Raw genomic sequence first — 21,175 nt, 5'->3', positions numbered from 1 at the left:
AAAATATGTGAAAATAGGATCCAGGTTGAAAAATGCTAAAGTTGCCCTTTAACTCATGGCAGGAATGACAGATTCAGATTCCTATTACTAACCCAAGTTTCTCTCTCGTCCCTTCACTCTGATGTTCTTTCAGTGACCAGCCAGCCAGGTGCGGCTGCACCCTCCAGATGGTATACATGCATCCCCCACTGTCATGCCGAGTGAGCTACATCATAGGTCAGCCAGCCAGCCAGCCAGCTAGTCAGTCATCCAGGACTCTAACAAGAGCGTAGCCAGTGAGCTAACTAACTTCCAGCCTGGTTTTAAGCAAAACTATTGTCCAGATGGGCATTCAGCCAGTCAGTCAGCCAGTTCTTACCCAGAGACCTGTCCTGTCACCCAGTGAAGCAGCAGGAGGGGAATTAAACTCTCTAATCTCTCCAGAACAACACTTTATTGACTGCAAGGTTATAGATGTGGAATATGTCTAAACAAATATAGAGAATAAAAGACACCCATTCAGTCAGGTGTCACCTCCTCTACAGATGTACAGATATTCCAGGCAATATATCTGTTATTGCTATGAATGCAAGCATGTTGTGATAGAACAAAAACAAATTATTTCATACTTGAATGTGGATTACAACAGACGTCATGTAATCTGTTTCCAAAAATAGGCAAACACAAACTAATGGCTGTTATAGTAAGTAGACCACACTGGTGCACAACTGAGAGCTTTAATGAGAAGAGGAAGGTTGCAGAAAAGGCCAGGATAAAAGGTTTTATGAGGAGATGAGGAAAGAGGGGAGAAAAAAAAGCAATGAAACCATGAATTCATGAAAAGAATTACTTCATACTAATATATCATCTCAGTGCCAGCAGATCATGTATTTATGCCTCACATTAAATCTAAGAGTGTAAATTAATTTCAGCATGCATGCTCTGAATTTGTATGCTGAATAGTGCCCTCTGCTGAAAATTATTTAGAAGAACGTTGACTGATAGAAAACGGAGCAAAGTCAAGGTTGAATACACCTCACGATTTGTGTATCTTGACGTTTCTTGTGTTTTATTGATCTGACCTTGCATATTGCCTATCAGATCCGCACTCTGCGCCTGTATTACATTTTAAAATAACACTGCAACAAGACCCACCATTTATCTTTGCACCCACAGCTCTCCTAACCGCCTTTTCTCCATCTCTCTGTCTCTCACCCCACTCTACCCCCGGTCAGGTCGAACTGGCTGAAGCCATGCTGCGGGCGAAGGGCAGCGCTGTGGCAGGTCTGTCTGCTGTCGGCGGGCTTCAACTGTTTCCTGGTGGCCTGTGTCATTCTGGTGGTGCTGCTGCTGACGCTGGAGCTGCTCATAGACACCAAGCTGTTGCAGTGTGAGTAGGAGAAACCAACACAGTGTGACGCGTGTGTGTATATATAACAAGGATGTGGTTTTCAGGACATGATAATGGGATTTGTTACACTCATTGTTTACGGTTCTGGCTTGCAATAGCATCCTTTAAGAGGGAGAAAAGTGGACTGCTCAGCACAATTGTTTACTAATTGCTATACAAAGGCATTGGGTCAATGCATGGACATGAGATCTATAACAAAGGAGGATGCTCACAAGAACTTAATTAGCTCAAAGACTGAGCTGCAGATAGAGCATGTAGTCTTCAGCTTGTTAGACTGAGCTGCAGTTTAGGTGGAAGAACATCTGGCAAAAAGGGTTAGAGGTGGTCATAAAGCACAAAGAATGGAAAAAAAAAGGAAACTATAAAAACTTGTTCACACAGTGTGACAAAACTCTATTGTGCAAATAGAAATTTCAAAAGCAAAGGTGTTCTTTAACTTAGGATAGGCACCATTTACCTGCATCAGGAGATATAATGCAGGCAACAGCTGTTACCAATATACTGTTAACGGGCAGCAGTTATTATTGACTATATTTTATTATGACAATGAATAATGTTAGTCTGAATGTGCTCGAATGACGGCAACATAGACAGTTAACACTGAAACACACCCATTACTTAGGGCCAATCAATTATTAATATCATATCCATCAATATTGTGATGTGAAACTAGATATCATCTTAGATTTTAGATATAATATTGTAGGTGCTGTCTTTTCATGGTTTCAAAGGCTGCATCAAAGTAAAGTGATGTTATTTTCTGAACTTACAAGACTGTTCTAGCTGGTCTATTATTTGCCTTTACCCACTAAATCATTATATCCACATTACTGATGATAATTTATCAAAAAATCTTATTGTGTAAATATTTCGTGAAAGCTACAATAGTCAACCCTACAATATTGTTACAATATCAAGGTATTTGGTCAAAAATATTGTGATATTTGATATTCAATTTTATTCAATTCAATTTTATTTATAAAGCCCAATATCACAAATCACAATTTGCCTCACAGGGCTTTACAGCATACGACATCCCTCTGTCCTTATGACCCTCGCAGCGGATAAGGAAAAACTCCCCAAAAAAACCCCTTTAACGGGGAAAAAAAACGGTAGAAACCTCAGGAAGAGCAACTGAGGAGGGATCCCTCTTCCAGGACGGACAGACGTGCAATAGATGTCGTACAGAACAGATCAGCATAATAAATTAACAGTAATCCGCATGACACAATGAGAGAGAGAGAGAGAGAGAGAGAGAGACAGAGAGAGAGACAGAGAGAGAGATGCAGGTAATAACAGTAGCTTACAACAACGTTATTGAAAGTAATAATATTACAGTTCTGGCTACTGTGGTACAATATGTTGAAAGTATGTATTAATATTCTCTGTATTACCCAGCCCTGCACTTACTAAACGCTGATATACTGTACTATACTATATTAAACTATAATGTATAATACTGTACTTTTTAAAGCTGGGCCCATTAATTAGCCAGGCCAATGTAGTGGCCAACATCAGCTTATTGCAGATATAATGGTATTAGTGTACATGCTGGCTAATAAATAATGAAGAAAAAAAATTAAAAGCAGCTAAGAAGCTACTGCACTCTGCCTTTGTATCACCTACATCGCTGTTTAAGCTAATACAAAGGCAAAGCGCAGTAGCTACAATTTTGGTGTCTTACCTTTTTCAGAATGTGGAACGCCTTTTAAATTTCTTACTAGATTCAGTTTGTATTTGTTTCATCAGTACATGTATGTTTTAAAAGTACTAACAAAACAATGAACCAGCCCTCAGGTATTATTTTGTTGTATTATTCACTTCATGAGGTTTGACCATAATTTAGAATACCTCACATAATTATTATCATCATCTTCATCTCTGATCGTGTTATGGTTATTGTCAAGTTTTCAGTCATTTTGTCACTGGCATCATCATAATTCTCATGTTCACCATTAGCTGAAAAACGTTTACTGTGGTTTTCCTGGCCCTGATAGAATCCCAGATCTCTGGAAACCCAAGGTACAACGCAGTAACTACATTTACTGCGGTCTGTCTTGGGTTGTGGTTGGATTTTTTTTTCGTAGCTGCAATTTTTACATCATATTTTCTCTAGAAAATACAAGATTAAACCAGAAAATTTTATCACAAGATAGAGCAGATGTCTGAAGGTTTAATGTCTGTCATAACTCAGTTTTGACCAAAACTGTAGTTTTGTGGTCAGCCTTAGTTGGTCAGTATATTATACTTTACTATAATGATGATATTTGGTTGTAGTATAATTCAGGACAGTTTTTGGGCAGATGTACAGCATGTGCAGATGTGTCTACTGTACAGTGAGCCTGTGTTATTGATGATCTATCCTGGGATCTGAGGCTCTGATCAGTCGTGGTCTGGGGAATATAAGCCTCCCATTAGTATTCCACAGTTAACGCAAAATGTCAAGTAGTCGAAACACCACTCTGACCCATGTCACCTCACTATCACCTTCACCTACATCATCTGGCACAATGGAGGCCTCCTCATTTATCATAAGTGGAAGGTCAGGGGTCATACCTGTTTGATGTCACAGGGCTGAGTGAAGAATACACGTGACAGAAATGTCGCCCCGGCAGTATCCAAATGCACTCGAGTCGTTACTGTTCCCCCGGGACTGACTGACTGACTAACTAGACAGGGCAGACAAAGGAAAAGTAAGACAAATGCGTGAAGGGAGATTAGCGGACAAAGAAATCCGGCAATACAGAGTTGGCTGGTGTTGGATGAGTGTGGGGAGGACTTGAGGAAGATGAATGGACTGATAGACAGATCACTGAACACGGCAAACAAAGACAGATGGGGGGGAGAGGTGGCGCGTGAAGAGAAATGCCTCCGCTGACAGCCGAGTGCTGTTTCAGGCTGTCCACAATTAGCCTGATGAATAGACGGGGAGATACATGCATGTACAGCCTGTGGTGGATTCACCTCATGCCTCTGTCTGCATTTATACATGTATGTGAATGTGTTATCACTTCACTGCACCTTGTCAATGTTATGCAGCATGTAACTGCTCTGGATGTCATAGTAACTGTCCTTAAAAATAATCAGCTGTTCTGTTTCATCCCTGCAGTTAACAATGCATTCCAGTTTGCCAGCATCATCCACTGGATCAGCCTGGCTATCCTCTCTGTGTTCTTCACCGAGGTGAGTCTCGCTCGACACAAAAACAGTCTCACTTACAGCTGATGCAGCGGCCTGTCGATTAATGCTATGTTGTGCAGTATGTGGAGCCGGTGAAGTACACCGACAGAACCTCATTAGAATACTAACAGCCCCACTGAAACGCCCCGTGTCCTCTGTCACAGCTTGATTAGATTCTGATTAGTAGAGGTGAACTTGTGTACGGCTCCATTTAAAGTGTACTTAACGGAAGTGACTGCGAAACGGCACAACAAAGATCTACACCAGTATCCTGAGAAAGAAAAAAGACTTGTATAACTGCTGTTGTTGAAGCTGGCACAGTCGGTCCCTCTCGGGTTATTCGATTGATCCGCAGCACAAACACTTTAAAATGCAGATGGAGCCTTTCTGTGCTGCTAGTTTTAAATAATTTCAAGGCCTCAGGTGTGCTGTATTGATTACCATTTTCTTTACAGCCAGCCACATTTGTCTTAGTTCCCTACACTTGACCACCCCATTGCTAACTTCTGTGTAGCTGGAGTTTTTCTTATCAATAAAAGCACCCCCCTCAGTGTTACACTGAAGGAGCAGAAGCAGCAGGGAGGCTAGTTTCTGCTCCAGTGCAACCTTGAATATCTGAAATGAGGATGGGGGCTCGGGGATGGCAGAAGAGGAACAGAGACAAAGGGAGAGTTGTTCGCCCTCTGTGGCCCCTGCTGCGTCAGCAGAAGGAGCTAAATGCGGTGTCTCTAATTGTTTGGATGAAACCCTATCGCGCCGCCTGTGATGTGTATGAATATGATGTCACTGGTGAATTACCAGCAGAGGGATGAAAGATATCTGAATTGCAACTGCAAATGCCATTTACTGAGACTGTCAAGTTTATTAGTGGGGAATTACTACCCAGCGTGCATCACCCTGTCTAACTATTTAGCCATGATTGTTTTCTTCTATCTCACCCTGGGTGTAACCTGCTCTCTGTCTCCATCTCTGCCCCCTGTGTGTGTCTCAGACGGTGTTCAGGATCGTGGTGTTGGGGATATGGGATTACATAGAGAACAAAGTAGAGGTAAGCTCCCATGGGTCCCATTAGTCCTGTTACTCGGGGGCCCCTTTCACTGCAGTGTCATTCCCTCAATGTCATACCACAGTTGAAGCTACAGACATAACAGTAGCCGCCCGTGTGTGTGTGTGTGTGTGTGTGTGTGTGTGTGTGTGTGTGTGTGTGTGTGTGTGTGTGCGTGTGTGTTTTCTCAGGTGTTTGATGGAGCTGTCATCGTCCTCTCTCTGGCCCCCATGGTGGCCTCTACAGTGGCCAACGGCCCCAGCAGCCCCTGGGACGCTATCGGTCTCATCATCACACTGCGCATCTGGAGGGTCAAGAGGATCATCGATGGTGAGGCTGGGAGGGGCCGGGGGGCTGGCGTCCTCTGCGTCCTGCCCTTTACTGTCAGGTCATAGAGATAGATACTGCAGCGTGCTCTCTGCGGTATCGGCTGCGTTCAATCTTGAGGTTGTTTGTGCAATTATTTATTTGTCCTCTTCATTTTTTTAACTTCAGGTAGGGCATCATCTGCGGTTTGAAGCTCAAACTACAGCTGCTAGATGCAAATATTTTATCATATAGGTGCATACAGAACATTTTATTTATTGGGAAGTAGCTTTTTTAACAGTGTTGCTCCCCCTTGTGGTTTTTGAATATAGTACAATATATATAACACAATATATAACCACCACAAACTATTGCTCAAAAGCTCACCATGAATTGAGCACCTTTTCTGACACACCCTCAAGAAAAAAACGAACATGACGGTAGCATTGTTTGCAGCATCCATTTTGCGGTTATTTTGTCCACCTTGTGCAGAGTATGTTGGTTGACATCCTTTGTCATGCCCCGGTGAATATGGACAATATGCAGGCTTACATTTAAAGAAAGCAGTGTTCACATTTTATATTTAGAAACAGTGTGTGCAGTAATACAGTGTCTAGAAGATCCACTTTTGGAGGGGTAATTTAAACCAATGTAGCATATAGTACAAATTAAGATTGTGGGAAAACTGACTAAAATATGCCTGCCTGTTTTAGCCTATGTGCTGCAAGTGAAGGTGGAGATGGAGCTGGAGATCCAGCAGTACGAGAAGGCCAAGGCGGTGAGGGAGGAACAGCTTGACCGTCTCACCCAGATCTGCCAGGAACAGGCGGTATGTCCTCTTATCTCTCCCATATCTCTTACCTACTTACAGTCTGTGAGTTATAGCTGCATGTAACCAGCAGAGGGCAGCAAAGTGCTATGCCAGAAAGAAAATGAAACTTAAGAAGGCATAAAAGATGCCTACAAAACTACTTCTACAGAAGTCTTGTGGATATCAGATAGCCAGCACTGTGCATTATCTAATTGACTACTTCACAATTTAATAATGACATTTCTAATATTGGTTTTAAGTCATTTTACCGAGCTGAAGAATAAGTCAAACTTTATAAGTGTAACTGCGAGTGCATCCAGAGTGCTCTGTGTTTCTCAGATGTCGGCCCAGAGGAGTAGAAGAGGGTATACTGTATGTCCAAATGTTAGAGAGGTTGGAAATGTGTAGTTTTAGCTTACTGTTCTGTATCTGTACGGGTTAACCATGATGCAAGCAATGCAGCAATATAACAAGCTAATAAAATGCTTGGACATAAGTTGAATATTATAACATTTAGAATATTAGCCAGCAGCAGTCTTAAAAAAATGTTTTTACCTTAAATAACTAAAGGAATTTTCTCCAGTTTTACCATTTCTCTTTCCTTTCAGTTTGAAATCAGGCAGCTGAGGGCCCACCTGGCCCAGCAGGACCTTGATCTGGTAGCAGAGCGTGAAGCAGCCATGCAGATCCACCATATGTGGGGTAAACAGAGCAGCAGTTTCCAGGAGGTGGACGGACTGGCCCCTGGGGCCTCCGAGCATCACGGGCCAGCCAAAGCCAGAGAGCCCGGGGGGCCTGCAGGTAACCGTCTGGAACGCCCAACTTCATTGTATTACAGGCTATCAAAAACCTCTGTGGACACGCAGGGAGGGGGATCCAGGCTGTGCTTGCTATGGTCCATCATGTCCACACAATGTGGAGGCAGAAAGCTGGCTCATGTTGGAAGGTTGCAGGTTTAAAACTTTTGGGCATGTTTGGAATATTAAATGAGGAATGTTTCCTCGTCCTAAGCAGCAAAGGGTTCCCACGGGTCTTTTAAAGCATTTAAAGTTTATGAATTTGAGGGGAAAACTAACTTAGTAAAATAAGTAAATAAGCTACATACCACTGTGTGCATGTGTCACGCCAACTACCATCGCCTACGCAGCACAGTGATGTATTTATACATTCAAGCCCCTCTTTTTTATTGGTGTCTGTTCTCTTTATATAAATTCCCAGTGTTGTAACTGTAATTAACCTTGATTCATGTCTCATGCTGTGTTGAGAGCTGGGCCTGGAAAGTCCTTGAAAAGACCTTGAATCGGATGTTTGAGGTGTGGGAACTGACTGATCTGTTGAACTAACACAATATTAACAGTGTGTGAAACATTTGTAGGCTACTCTAGTTTCAGAGACCTAATTGAAAGTATGAAAAAAGGTAAGTAAAAAAAAAAATAGCACAGCGCATCCCTGCAACAGACGCTTCTGTAAATAGTAAACAACCGCTGGCTCTGTAGCTCCATGCTGGAGGGTAGGACAGTGTATTAATAGTTGGTGTCCTCTTCTCAAAAACATTCATCTCACAATCCACATCAGAATTCTGGTGCCACACCTAGATGGACTATAAAGCTTTCATACAGTGACAGGTCATAACTTACACAACTTAAAGCAACAAAGCACCGTCTGTGCAGGTGATGTCAGGCCTCAAAACACTGAGGCTTTTGCTTTATCAAAGCTATAAATCATAGCACGACCTGCCATACATCTGAGCTGCAGTGTTTCTAGTCAGACATCCTTTTAACTGGAGCTGCTCCTCATATACTCATGTGGTATTGATCATCCGGGGATGGTCGCTGTCGCAGTCCAGGCTGAACAATGAGCAGGCCTCTTGGGACGTCCATAAAATGAATATGTTAAACCAAAACATGAATGAATATGAGCCATCCCTCAGTCCTTTGGGACCTTGGATAGCACTTTAGAGAAACACTTGTACTGATTTAGGATCTGTGAACATCATCCACACCAAGGGTTGCTTATCAATGCTTAAACAAATTTGGCGACTTATCCATTAATAGAAAATGACAATATCAGTGATTGATTGGTTGTTTACATTATTTATCAAGAAAAAGAGGAAAACATTTCCTCATTTCACCTTCTGTAATGTGAAGATTTTCTGCTTTGTATGGTTGTAAAATGAATATTTTTTTTAAGACATCACCTTAGGGCTCTGGAAACGTGTTTGTTTTGGCATTTTCCACAACTGTTTTACATTTTATTGATTAAATCAACTAAAAACAAACAGAATGTTAACTAAAAATGAATCATAATTTGTTGCATTCATATATTTTGGTACCGAGAGTTTTCTAGGTAACACTTTTAGCTTTAAGGTACAGTATTAAAGATTCAGGAAGATTTAGTGGCATCTAGCAATGAGAATTACAACCAGCTGAAACTTTTCCCCATTAGAATTCCTTCAGTGTTAATTGTTTGGGAGGTTTTTTACCAGGAACCGAATTATCCGCAGAGGTCTTTCGTTCTAAAAACAACTGCACCTGGTGATTAAAACCACTAAGAACACTCAATAAAGCAGTTTCACATAATAAATCAGTGATTCTCCTACACTGTTTGGCATGTAGGAGGGCTGTTAGCCTAGCACATGCTAATATGTGCTCACCTTTTTTTTAATGTTCAGGAGTGCATCATCCACAGAGGTCCCTTCCTCTTCAAAACAAACAGAACAGGTGATTTAAACTGGTAAAAACACTGAATATGGCAGATCTGTGTTATTCGGACACTGCTCGTCGTGGAGGGGCTCTTAGCTACAATGCAAAAAACTCAAGTGGTCCTATCTAGAGCCAGTGTTTGGTTTGTCCATTCTGGGCTATTGTAGAAACATGGCGATGCAAAATGGCAGGATCTCATCTCTATAGATGAGCTCTTGCTCCCTATGTAGATATAAACATCTCATTCTAAGGTAATGAAAGCACAACATTTTTTATTTTTAGGTGATTATAAATTAAAGACAACATACTTATAGTATATTCCATTTCTGCCAACATATCTCCCTAAATCCTACACACTGAACCTTTAAGTCCCCCAATTTAGCATTTGTAAGCAGTATATGAACACATGACAAGTGTTTAATTTTTCATATGAAGACATATTTTATATTATTACAATCTTGTTATACTAGATTATCATTTGTTTGTACATCAGCCTCTATTATGGGTGCCCACAGGAGAAGTTATCCGCTTGCAACCACAGTATATTGTGTTAGAAATCATTTATTAAATAAATACAAAATTAAAGGACTTAGGGTAGTGTTGCCACTTTCTAGTCATAACCAAGTTGCATGGATTCTGAATAATTTAAAAAGTTTCTGTTCATACATTGGACTGCGAAACACTACATTTAATTAACTTCTAAATTCAAGACTAATTACATTAAGTGGCTGTTTCTTTCCTCTTCAGATCACCATGGTCAAGATGACATGAACAACTACATCAGCCAGTACTACAGTGAGCCAAGCAGCGGTGAGTGTCAACATGATCCTGCTTCACTCTTTTCTACACCCCATGTAGCACCACCACATCTCAAGGTCCTGTGCATTATGTGTTGTTCTTGTAGACATGGGGATCCCAGACCCTGCACGTGTCATCACCACAGCAGCCATAGACGTGCACCTGCCTAACAACCCCAGCCAGCTTCCCTCCTCTTTGGTGAGTGCCGACGCAGTGCCGTCCAGCCGCTTGCAGCGCACCGGCAGCTCCGTCAGCGAAGCCTCCACCACCACAGTGTCCCGCAGCAGCTTCAGCGCTCGCCAGCACAGCATCAGCAGCCACACGCTGGGCTCCACCACGGACTGCAGCTCCACGGTGCGGGAGGCCTCCACCTCCACAGATTACAGCGACCAACGCTGCTACCCTCCGCCCTACAGCAGCCCTCTCGCCCTGGGCACTCAGCCGCGAGGGAGTCCCAGCGCTGTGATGCAGGAACTGCTCTCCTCTTTGTCCGAGAACGCCTGTCTCACCCAAAAGGGCCTGGACCCCGTCAACCTTAAACCCCCCAGCCCGGCAGGTTCCACCAAAACCAGCCCCGAGCTGGAGCACAGGGTCAACATCTACAACAAGAGGAACCAGGAGAGCAGAGTCGGGCTGCACTCCAAGCCTCTCATCCATCTTCAGGGCAACGAGCCTCTCCTAGAGGAGAAGTACAGGATGATGGAGCCAGTAGACGCCCCTGTCAGCCGTCTGTCAGAGACATAGGACTCCGCCTGACATGTGGAACAACCGCAAAAATGAACGCTCTACTAAACTCCAGTGTTGATGGGAGTCACTGGCACATGAACAGTATGTCTGTCATCCTCTTTGTACTGTTGGGACTGAGAGGATGAACTTGCCAGAGCAGCACAAAAACAAGAGGGCATGAAAGACTGGAGGAGGCAAAGATGTTATCAGGCACCACTTATCAGGAATTGACACTCACAAAAACATTTTTTGAGTTTTATGAAAAATTTTACCAAAAGAAACCAGCAACAGGGCTCGAGCCCAAAATTTTCAGACATCTGGTCTGTGCAGAAAAAAAAAGTCTGGCTTTTGATATGTTAAGTTGTGGTTCAAGGGGATGGTGCTGAGGGCTTAGTTCCTCTGATACACTTTGTAGGAATTGGAGACGCTGGACAGATGAGATGACGTATTGGAGGGCCACAAACTGTGAATCACTTCCTGCAAGCTACAAGGCATGACTTAATCCCAAGTGCAGGTGTATCAGCTGTTTTGATAGTCAGTCCAGTGTCTCCAAACTCACAAAGAACAGTCCTCTTTGACAGGACTGCTGCAGGGTACATTGGATCAGTCTCGACTTCTTTCTAATCTTTGTCTTTCTATATTAGCAATGTTAACATTTTTATCTAAAGTCTATGAGAGGGAAGAGTGTGGGAAACTTTTGACTGATGGATGATTCAAGTGACTCAAAGAGTTTTTATCCAGGTGCCATGACTGGAATCTGACCAAACCCAGCTGAGTCAGTGTTTACTGAGATTTTGCAAATGACAGCATGTCCCACATGCATCAAATTCATTTTAAAAAAAGCTACCTGCACATGATAGATTTGATATCATTCAGGTCCAAAATATTACCTTTTTATGATTTTAATATTTGGGAGCTGTGTAAATATTTCAGACTGGGTTTATCACAGCCAAAAACAGCGAGGGACTTGAAGCTGAGCTAGTTAAAATGTCGACAAAGAAAATCATAGCATGAACCTTGAAGATTTGCCTCTTAAATATCGAAACTAACCCTGTTTATTGTACTGTCAACAGGCATTTTCTATCGTGATCATGGAGAGAGGGTACTGCAAAATGAATCAATAAAGAGAAAACATGGCAAGTTATTAGTTTTCAATTTATTACACCATCTTCCAAGAGCATCTCAGTGACTACACATCCTCTAAGAAGGCATGAAGAGCTACATCTTACAGTCAACTACGTCCAAGGTCGAGAGGCAAGTCAAGCGTTTTCAAAAATCTTCTCTGCTGTATCATAAAATTAAATACAATTACAACACAGGTACTACTAAAGGCATAAAACACCACCCCCAGGTAAGTACAAGCTTACTCATTTATATTTAATACATGTACAGTATTTATAAAAACTGGCAATTATTTCTAGATTGATATTTCTTTTTCTGTTTCCAGTCAAAGAGAAGATGTTGATGATGAATTATTTCTGCTCGCAAACACTCACAGCTTTATAAATTTAAGGCAGTGGCTATGGGTGCCTGTGGTCACTCTCTGTAGTGTTCCTACTGCAGGTTCTGGCCGTGCGGTGGAGGTTTGCGGGGACTTTGTTTCTCTCCTCACTTGCCCAGTGCGTCAGTCATCTCAGGAACAGCCTGAAGAGAAAACAGTGAAGTTAATACAATATTCTACCAGCATGTAACACTAACATTATAGCAGGACCCAACTCTCAGAATATTTTGGAAAAGGAATACTTCACCCTCCAAAATGATTTGTATAACAATTACTCGCCCCGTGTTACATTAAATTAGTGAAGGAAACTTTTTCTTGCACGTCTCCAGTGAATGAGGAATCCAAAATATGAGAGAATTTTCGATGAATTGAAGTAAAAGGGGTCCACATTTAACAACTTACTCACCACCTCTCTCATTTATCCAGTCGTATGCTCAGTACTTCCCAAACAGGCAGCCCTTTCCAACAGGGAACTGAACTGAAATTGAAACTCGTCTATGTTCTCTTCACAGCCAGACTCCATTGACAAAAACTTTGGTGTTTTAAAAGGTTGATTTGGATTCAGTAAAGCCGCACAAAAACACAAACAAACTACAGACTGAGGCAGTGGTAGACCAGCAGCTCCTGTGTTCAGAGAGGTAAAATTACTGTTTTTGTCAATGGAGTCTGGCTTTAAAGAGAGCATAGATTAGTTTCACTTTTTAAAGAGCTGTTTAGCAAGTAATGAGCATATGATTGGATAAATGAGACTTGGAGTACACTGCACAAGCTTGTAAATGGATATTTTGATATAGTGCTGCTGTTCATTCATCCAGAATTTTCTCCGTTTTTGGATTCTTTATTCACCATGAAGGCATGAAGACAAAGTTTCCTTCACAAGTATTCCTTAAAGTGTATTTACAGCAGGCATTTGCTGCAGTCCTGAAACTACATGATTGTAAATGCTCCCGTGTCTTTTAAAATTAATCACTCTTAAACTAAACTTGAATACACTGTGGACATATTTTGGGCATTTAGAAAAAATTCTCTTCCTCTTAATAACTGCTGAGACCACCTGAAATATTCCCAGGCTTTACTTGTGGGGATAAATGTTTTCCTACACCTGTCAATATTATTCCCAGCATATTCCATAAAACAAGATTTATGAGTTTATTAAACAATGCATTGTGCATGCTGGTGCTTAACGGTTTAAATGAGCACGCTGACTTTTGTCTGAGATTTATCAAGACCGCAGCAGGCTGCAAACATTCATCACTGTGTTTGCAAGGTTGACAAATGCAGAGCAAGATTCTTAAGGGGAGGCATCTGGCCCATAAATTAACATGCTGATAATGCCAGCTGTGTAGTTTTTAAGAAGACAAATTCAAAAAGCATTTTATGGTAAATATGAGTACAAAATTATTCAAATGCCTCTCCTTGTGAGATGAGCAACTTCAGAACTGAATCATCAGACACTCCCCGAGTTGGTCCAGGGTATCAATTGTCCATTTGAGGGGGAAAAGTAGAAAGCCCATCCATTTTAATCAGCTATCTGAGGAGTGATCACATGTAAGCCGATCTCACCCAGTAGGTCACAACTCTACTGCCACTAGCTATTATTACTAATCACTCCTACAGAGTTTGTCGGGACACCTGTGCTGCTCATGCACTCTGGGGGGCTAAATAAAACATGACCAACAGGACACACATGAAAATATAACCTACTAGCCTTTCACAAGCAGCACTGGACCCCACTGTGAGTCGTGCCAACACTCCTGGCTTGCTATCCTCAAGTACCAGCTAGATACAAGAAAGCAACTATGCGTGAAAGAACCCTGGCAAGTAGAAGCTGAACACAAACTGAAGCCACCTTTTAAGTAACTATTGATCACTTTTTCTACCTTCTACGGTGCTAATGTGTTTCTCTCTTCATGGCAAGCTCCGCCACAACTCTCCTCTGATTAATTCAAGGACTTAATAATTCAACAGTTGCACATTTCCATTAGGTGGAATAAGGCATCGTGCAAAATTTATCAGTGAGAAAGCAAATGTTATACTCTGACTGTCACTCTGGACTCCGGGCTCTCAGAACATATGAAGAAGGTGCATGAGTGGTGTTTTTGACTCGCTGCTTGGTTGTTTGCAGGAATATCAATCCCAGATACTTACCTTGAAAAGATCAGCGACCAAGCCATAGTCAGCAACCTGGAAAATGGGAGCCTCTGGGTCCTTGTTGATAGCAACAATAGTCTGAATAAAGAAAAACCCCAACATATTTAGCACTTGAACACAACAAAATAATGAACAAACTGTCTTAAATGCAGAGAAACAATAATCACTCCCACTCAATTAATAAAAATGGAATTCAGACTTAAAGGGGAACTGTACCTATTTTAAAAAGTCATACATGTTATTCCCATGGTTTAAGACAGTCCAAAAGTATCAGTAAACATGAGCAACTCTCTCCCAAATCCTAAAAACTAGGGAGCTATAACTCAAATTTGTGATGCCATAGGGTATAAAGTCTGACACTGCTCCACAGACAGTGAATTGGGGAAGATGTTATAGATGACACTGAGAGCAGCCAAGGAAACGTTCTGAGCACACGTGTACATTTTCTGTTTCATTTAGGTATAAAAAGGAAACAACCCATTGGTGGGTCCATAAAACGAGGCTCCCATTATTGTCTATGGAGTAGCCCAGACTTTATATCCTATGACATCATAAGTTTGAGACTTACTTCTCTGGTTTACGGCTTTGAGAGAGTAGCTCATGCTCTCAGGTATTGATTGAACTTTCCTGGGCCATGGACATAACATGCAGAAAGTGACAACATTTGGTTTAGAAACATCAAAGCAAAGGTATGGTATGGTAACCAGAGGTTTGTTTGTGGATGGTGTCTATTTGCTGTGTGTGTGTGACGTGTACATGCAGACACTGACATGCAACTTCAAATTATATTTCATGTGGTACTAATTCCAAATTCTGCCAAATGTCTGTGACCAAACAAGAGTCAGGCTTCTTAGAGGGTAACTCATCATTTTCAACCTGGAACCTATTTTCCCATAGTTTTTTGTCCAATTGACTAATGAGAACAACACTTGAAATTGGTCCAGTACTGAGCATGAGGGCTGCAGATGGCAGCAGCGAAATATGCTGCAATGTTACCACTCAGGGAGTGTTCGCACCATCAATTTACACACAATACAAGTGCTTGTTTTTGCCAATGACAGGCTCAGATTATTATTTTAAGTCACTGACAACATATGAAAATTGTCTTGATTCGTGTTCCACTGTTTCAACAATGACCAACTCTAATTTAGTTGAAATAAACCCTTAATTCAGATCTGAAAATATGCTGGATTTATACACCCTAAAGTTACTGTTTATTTAAATGGAGTCTGATGGATCTGACGATGGTGGTTTCAGAGCTGCAAAAATAAGCACTTTCAGAGGATGAAAACTGACGATGCTAACATGCCTCGAGTGGTTACATGGCAGCCTGTTTTGCCACTGTTGCCTGCAGAACTCTTGCTCAATACTGGACCAGTTTCAAAAATCGTTCCCATTTGTCATTAGGACACAAAAACATGGGAAAACAGGGTCCAGGTTGGAAAACACCAAATTTACCCTTTAAAGCTCAGTGTCTTTCAGAACATCTAAACTAAAAGTGGAAAAGTCTGTTCTGTTTAATATATGGGAAAAAACATGTAAAAGAAAATGCACGGGGGAAAAACCCTAAAATCCTTTCAAGTGGCTCCAGCAGCTTTACCTTGCTATCTTTCATTCCAGCCAGGTGTTGAATAGCTCCAGAGATACCAACAGCAATGTACAACTCCTGTGAACATGAAGAGAAGACAACCAAACAAGTGTTACTTGCTTGTAGACATGAAGTGTAATCTCAAGCCTGTGGAAAAAGTACACCTTAGAGCTACGGTATAGCAGAGCTGACTGATGGTAATGACCATGGTTGTGTAATCTAGCAGAGGGTAGATGCTGGGCCTAGTGTGCAGAGGATCAGCTGCCCCCTTATCTTCCCAAACCCTCTGGGAAAAGCATCTCTGCCATATGAATATTTCAGTGTTTAATGTTGTAGCTTGAGTCTCAGAGGACCAGAGCATCAATGTGGGAACACAATTAAGTCTCTAACTGCAAAAAATGCATAAAATAAAATGCATAAAGCAATAGCATCTGCAAATTTCCACTCTTACAGAGCCCTGCAAAAGTATTCACCCCATTTTTCCTATTTTGTGGCATTACGACCTGTAATTTAAATGGACTTGTATTTGGATTTAATGTAATAAACCTAAACAAAATAGCCAAAACTGGAGAAGTGAAACGAAAAACTTGTTTTAAAAAATTCTAAAAAATAAGTGGTGCATGCGTATGTAATCACTTTGCTATTAAATCCCTAAACAAGATGTGGTGCTACCAATCACTTTTCAAACACTTGATTCTGACTGTTTTCACTAAATATTGCAATGATAAATTATAGTTAAACCTGCAGAGAAAAAATTATCTTAAATGCATACACTTTTAAAAAAAAATGCAAATCTTTCATTTTTCTCAATACACAACATTTTTATATTGCTAAGGTAAAAAACAAATTAGATTTAAAATATATTTTATCTACTTAACCAAATTCAACAAGCTTGTCATAACATTTGGAAAATCCAATTTGGACAGTCTGGCCTGGCCTGAGCCTCTGACCAGACATCCACTGCACTCTGCTTTAATGGATCAGCTAAATCATTTAGGGCCCTGAATGTGCCATTAAGTACATTTTGCAGGGCCTAATGTGTGGATAATCACAGCAGGGCTAACCCGGCTGAATCGCATAATGGGAAGTTAACCTTTTTAAAAGGGCAGAGCAGCCACCCGGATCATACTGCACTGTAAAGAGTGCTGTGTAGAGGCAAACAGGCATTTGTCTAACTCAATAGATTTGTCTATTCTGAACCGAGTTCAAGCATTTTGTACCTTTAAACATGATTTATTTGCCACACAAGATAAACTTAGTTCAAACTACCACTTCAGAAAATTAATAACTTACCGGTGCTACAATCTTGCCAGTCTGTCCAACCTGCATGTCGTTGGGAACATACCCAGCATCCACTGCTGCTCTGGATGCACCAACTGGAAAAAGAATATTATGCAACTTAAATCCTTCTTTTGTAAAAATAAAGGTTATTAATAACAAAACAATTTTGAAAAATTCTACCTGCAGCATTCAGCTTGTCAGCAAGGTCATAAAGCAGCTTGAAGTTATCTCCACTCTTCAAGCCCCTTCCTAAGAAAAGAAAACAACATTATTCTACTAAATTAAGAAAACACATATGCAAATTAGTTGTCTGCAAGCCCAAATGACCACTTGAAACACAGACAGTGGCTTTGCAAACAAAATGTGACATTGCTTTTGCCAGAACTTCTACTTCAGAACACAAAAAGGTTTCCCACCTCCTGACACCACAACTTTAGCGCTGGTCAGCTCTGGACGGTCGCTCTTTGTCAGACTCTGTTCCACCCACTCAGAAATTCCAGTGGGAGCAGAAGGAGCAACTGCAGTCAACAGATGAGAGGATCACAAATGATAAGGAGGAACAAAATATATTTGTAATGATAAACAAATAATATCTATAGGTGTTTCTGTGTGGTATACCCCATCTTATTTAATTAACAAATGATCAAAAGTGGTTAATCAATTACCTCAAAAAGAAACCTACAATAATACTTCAACATACATAATATCAAGTCATATCTCAGCATGCACCATCTCAGAGCTCTCTGGATGAATCAGAAAGCTACTGTACCTTCTTCTGATCCGGCACTTCCTCCCTCTGTTGGAGCTGCCTCAAAGGATGTCCCTCTGACCGTGAAGATCTTGATTGGCTCATTACATTTCACAGTGCTGAGAGCGTTTCCTATGTAATCAAAAACATAATTAACATCCAATATTTAAAAAGCACAAAGAAGTCGTCAATGAAAACTTGCCTTAGACAAATCCTGTTGCATAGACTTAATAGTGTTTAAGTTACATCTGCGTCATATCAAGGCTGTACCAAATCCAGGTTTCTTGACTTAACATTTCTTCTGAAGCATGTCAATACTAATCAAGCATGCATTTGTTGTTTTCTTAACCATAATAACAGGGCTTACCAGCATAAATGGTTCTGACAAAAGTGTCTGGAGACTTAATCTCAATGATATCTGATACTGGAGCAACATCCAACTTGGCAGCCACTCTGGGAAGCAGGTTCTGCAGAACAAAATGATGAATAAGCAGGGCAATATGTACTGATCAACCTAATGACAAATCAAAAGGAGAAAGAGGGACTCACGTTCTTAGACGATAAACTACACATAAAGTTTTGTGAATTGTAGTATATTTTGTAAAACTAAGATATTTGATCAGCTTCTAACTTTCAGAATTGATGAGTATGTGGTACAATAGAAACTCATCTCCACTAACAGATTAGAAAATAAATGTATTTCAAAATATAAAAAAGGAAAATAATAAAAGTACTACTTTTATCCACTACTTACCTTTCCGAAGGCAGATGCACCAGCACAGATGTGGGTGAAATTGAACTGCTTTTGTGTTTGCAGAATAAGTGGAGTCAACTCCTCTGTGGAAGAACAGGAAAATGAGAGAGCTGAAACAAAATCAGGTATCAGCCGCCTATGACTACATCTGAGCCAGTTCGGTCAAGCTTGAACAAATGAGCAGGGATCAAATGAAAAACAAGCTCCCCTTCCTCAGTAAATACTGCCAAAATGCCCTTGCCACATTCACAACATCATCAAGTTGTGAATGTATGGAACTGTGCAAATATGAAGCAGTTCATTGCCAAAAACAACAGGATGTGTTGAAGCTTAAATTTCATGTTACATACCTGCCAGGGCACCTTTGTAAGAATCATGTTGGGCAACAAGAACCTTCTTCACACCCTGTACTTTGCTGATTTCCTCCACAACCTGAGAGACAGAAAACCATCTCATTTATCTTCTTCTTGTGACTGTCTATATTTTTTGTCGCCGTGAATATGTCAATTCTAAACCATCCTGTGTTTCTACTTCCCCATATGTTTTTGACACATCTACATTATATCACATTACAAAATGTTTAATGATCCCTTAAGCAGGTCATTCTGAAAAGCTCTGCCTACCTGTGCACAGTTTGTTCCAGCCACCAGACAGGACACCTCTCCTCCCAGCTTACTGGCAGCAGTGATGGCATTGAGTGTAATTGGGGTCAGCTTGTCATTGTTGTGCTCTGCAACCACCAAGGTGCTTTGAAACCTTTGGATGATACCTGTCTGTTGGAGAAAACAAGAACACCTGAGTATCCAATGCACTCACACATCAGTAAGATTAAAGATCTGGTAGTGCTGCCTTTTGAACAGCCTGTCATATTACAGATGGTTTACAGACACTGCTAGAACTGTGCCAGTTTTGTCACAAAAGTGTGCTTTTTAATCTTGATAAAACATTTCATAAACTGATCAAATAGCAATACAAACTAATACTAAATCAATATTGCCACATAAGATTTAGATTTCTGAGCTGTCATTTCTGATCAAATATGTATAGGTTATTTATTCATAGTATCAGCTCCAAATAATTTGATTCATGTAATTACATAGTGTTTGTCTTGGATTTAAGGCTACTAACAGAGGAGGTAGACTATCAGGTTAGTGCAACCTCTGAAACAGCTGTATCAGGCTCTGTCAAAGTTAAACAGGATGATACCAGCTGCATCTGGACCAGACTGAACACTATCAGTTTAGAAAGTTCACTGGAATAAAGTCAAACAAATAAGAGAAGCCATAAAATGCCACATTAGGTTATCAACACGCGATATACCTTTGGGTGTCTCAAATGACATTGAATGTTTTAGGTAACGCTTTGGTAACACCTGTTGTTGCTTAACAGTTTTGTAACTGCTGTTTGCCGTTACCAGGTTTCATAACTGCTAGGCTAGCTATGCTAACACCAGTTAGCACTAGCGTTAGCTCGAACACAAACACTGATAACTTGCATTTTTGCTGTATAACCATGTTTACATATTGTTGTAAGAATAAGTCAAACAACGCTGTCACACACAATTTCAAAATATCCCCTCGGTTTTCAGACGACCACGACCTCCATGACGTTTAACTGTCACTAAACGTTAGCTAATGTCAGCTGGCTAGCAGCTGCTGCAGATATCCAGTGAGCTAACTGACGTGTTTTTTTGTTCTGCGTCTGTCCTAATACATCAATACAGTGTCTGTGTGCGTTGTGAAAGTATAAATGTCTCACTCTTACCAGCTGTTTCAGGCTCGTTTTGTTAAAAGCTCTGTTCATCTTGGACCCTTCAAGCTTCTTGCTCCACTCTGCTGCAGGAACAAAACTGTGTCAAAGGTAAACTGATGTTGGCGAAGAGTTCTCGCGAGAACAAGAACGACAACTTCCGGACGTATCTCTCAATTCAATTCCAGTGAGTTCAATTCAAATAGCTTTACTGGCATAAACAAATAAAAATTTAATATAAATATACAAAAATAAAAAAAAAAATTAAAAAAAATGATTAAAATAAAATAAGTAAAAAATGATAAATTAAAACAAGTAAAGATAAAAAGTTATCATCGCTTTCTCTCTGATGCTTTATTATAATACTTTAAATATATGGATACATTCACGATTCATTGTTCTATAATAGTTATGACAATTTAAACTCCGCTTTGAAAAGTCCAAT

General features: G+C 40.7%; 2 protein-coding genes across 2 annotated transcripts in view; one reads left to right on the top strand and one right to left on the bottom strand.

Moving 5' to 3' along the window:
• The window catches only part of tmem266 (transmembrane protein 266), a 36,749-nt gene extending 24,386 nt beyond the window's left edge, over positions 1 to 12,363 (top strand). The window contains exons 4-11 of the mRNA XM_050073317.1: positions 1,215 to 1,369; positions 4,500 to 4,573; positions 5,562 to 5,618; positions 5,807 to 5,945; positions 6,635 to 6,750; positions 7,341 to 7,533; positions 10,182 to 10,244; positions 10,339 to 12,363. Of these exons, the coding sequence (XP_049929274.1) occupies positions 1,215 to 1,369; positions 4,500 to 4,573; positions 5,562 to 5,618; positions 5,807 to 5,945; positions 6,635 to 6,750; positions 7,341 to 7,533; positions 10,182 to 10,244; positions 10,339 to 10,976 (1,435 nt within the window). The 3' untranslated portion in view covers positions 10,977 to 12,363. The remainder of the gene's footprint in view (positions 1 to 1,214; positions 1,370 to 4,499; positions 4,574 to 5,561; positions 5,619 to 5,806; positions 5,946 to 6,634; positions 6,751 to 7,340; positions 7,534 to 10,181; positions 10,245 to 10,338) is intronic.
• On the bottom strand, positions 12,095 to 20,872 carry etfa (electron transfer flavoprotein subunit alpha). Its single transcript, XM_050073318.1, has 12 exons — positions 20,746 to 20,872; positions 19,605 to 19,754; positions 19,332 to 19,413; positions 18,982 to 19,064; positions 18,595 to 18,694; positions 18,249 to 18,359; positions 17,896 to 17,997; positions 17,660 to 17,728; positions 17,492 to 17,574; positions 16,211 to 16,276; positions 14,608 to 14,688; positions 12,095 to 12,602 (listed from the first exon to the last, which is right to left on the bottom strand). Exons 1-12 carry the CDS (start codon positions 20,782 to 20,784, stop codon positions 12,567 to 12,569), a joined length of 1,002 nt encoding a protein of 333 aa, XP_049929275.1. The 5' UTR covers positions 20,785 to 20,872; the 3' UTR covers positions 12,095 to 12,566.
• Positions 20,873 to 21,175: the final 303 nt, after the last annotated feature.

This window comes from Epinephelus moara, chromosome 20 (genome assembly GCF_006386435.1).
Source record: "Epinephelus moara isolate mb chromosome 20, YSFRI_EMoa_1.0, whole genome shotgun sequence".
Taxonomy (NCBI): domain Eukaryota; kingdom Metazoa; phylum Chordata; class Actinopteri; order Perciformes; family Serranidae; genus Epinephelus; species Epinephelus moara.
This window is presented reverse-complemented; position numbering and strand designations above follow the sequence as displayed.

What these genes read in the sequence shown, in the direction of transcription:
- etfa (XM_050073318.1), bottom strand. Translation starts at nt 20,784, where the DNA reads ATGAACAGAGCTTTTAACAAAACGAGCCTGAAACAGCTG. An exon ending in CTGGCAAGATTGTAGCACCG is followed by an intron (nt 16,277 to 17,491) that starts GTAAGTTATTAA and finishes TCATGTTCACAG; the next exon opens with GAGTTGTACATTGCTGTTGG. An exon ending in TGGTCGCTGATCTTTTCAAG is followed by an intron (nt 12,603 to 14,607) that starts GTAAGTATCTGG and finishes TTTTCTCTTCAG; the next exon opens with GCTGTTCCTGAGATGACTGA.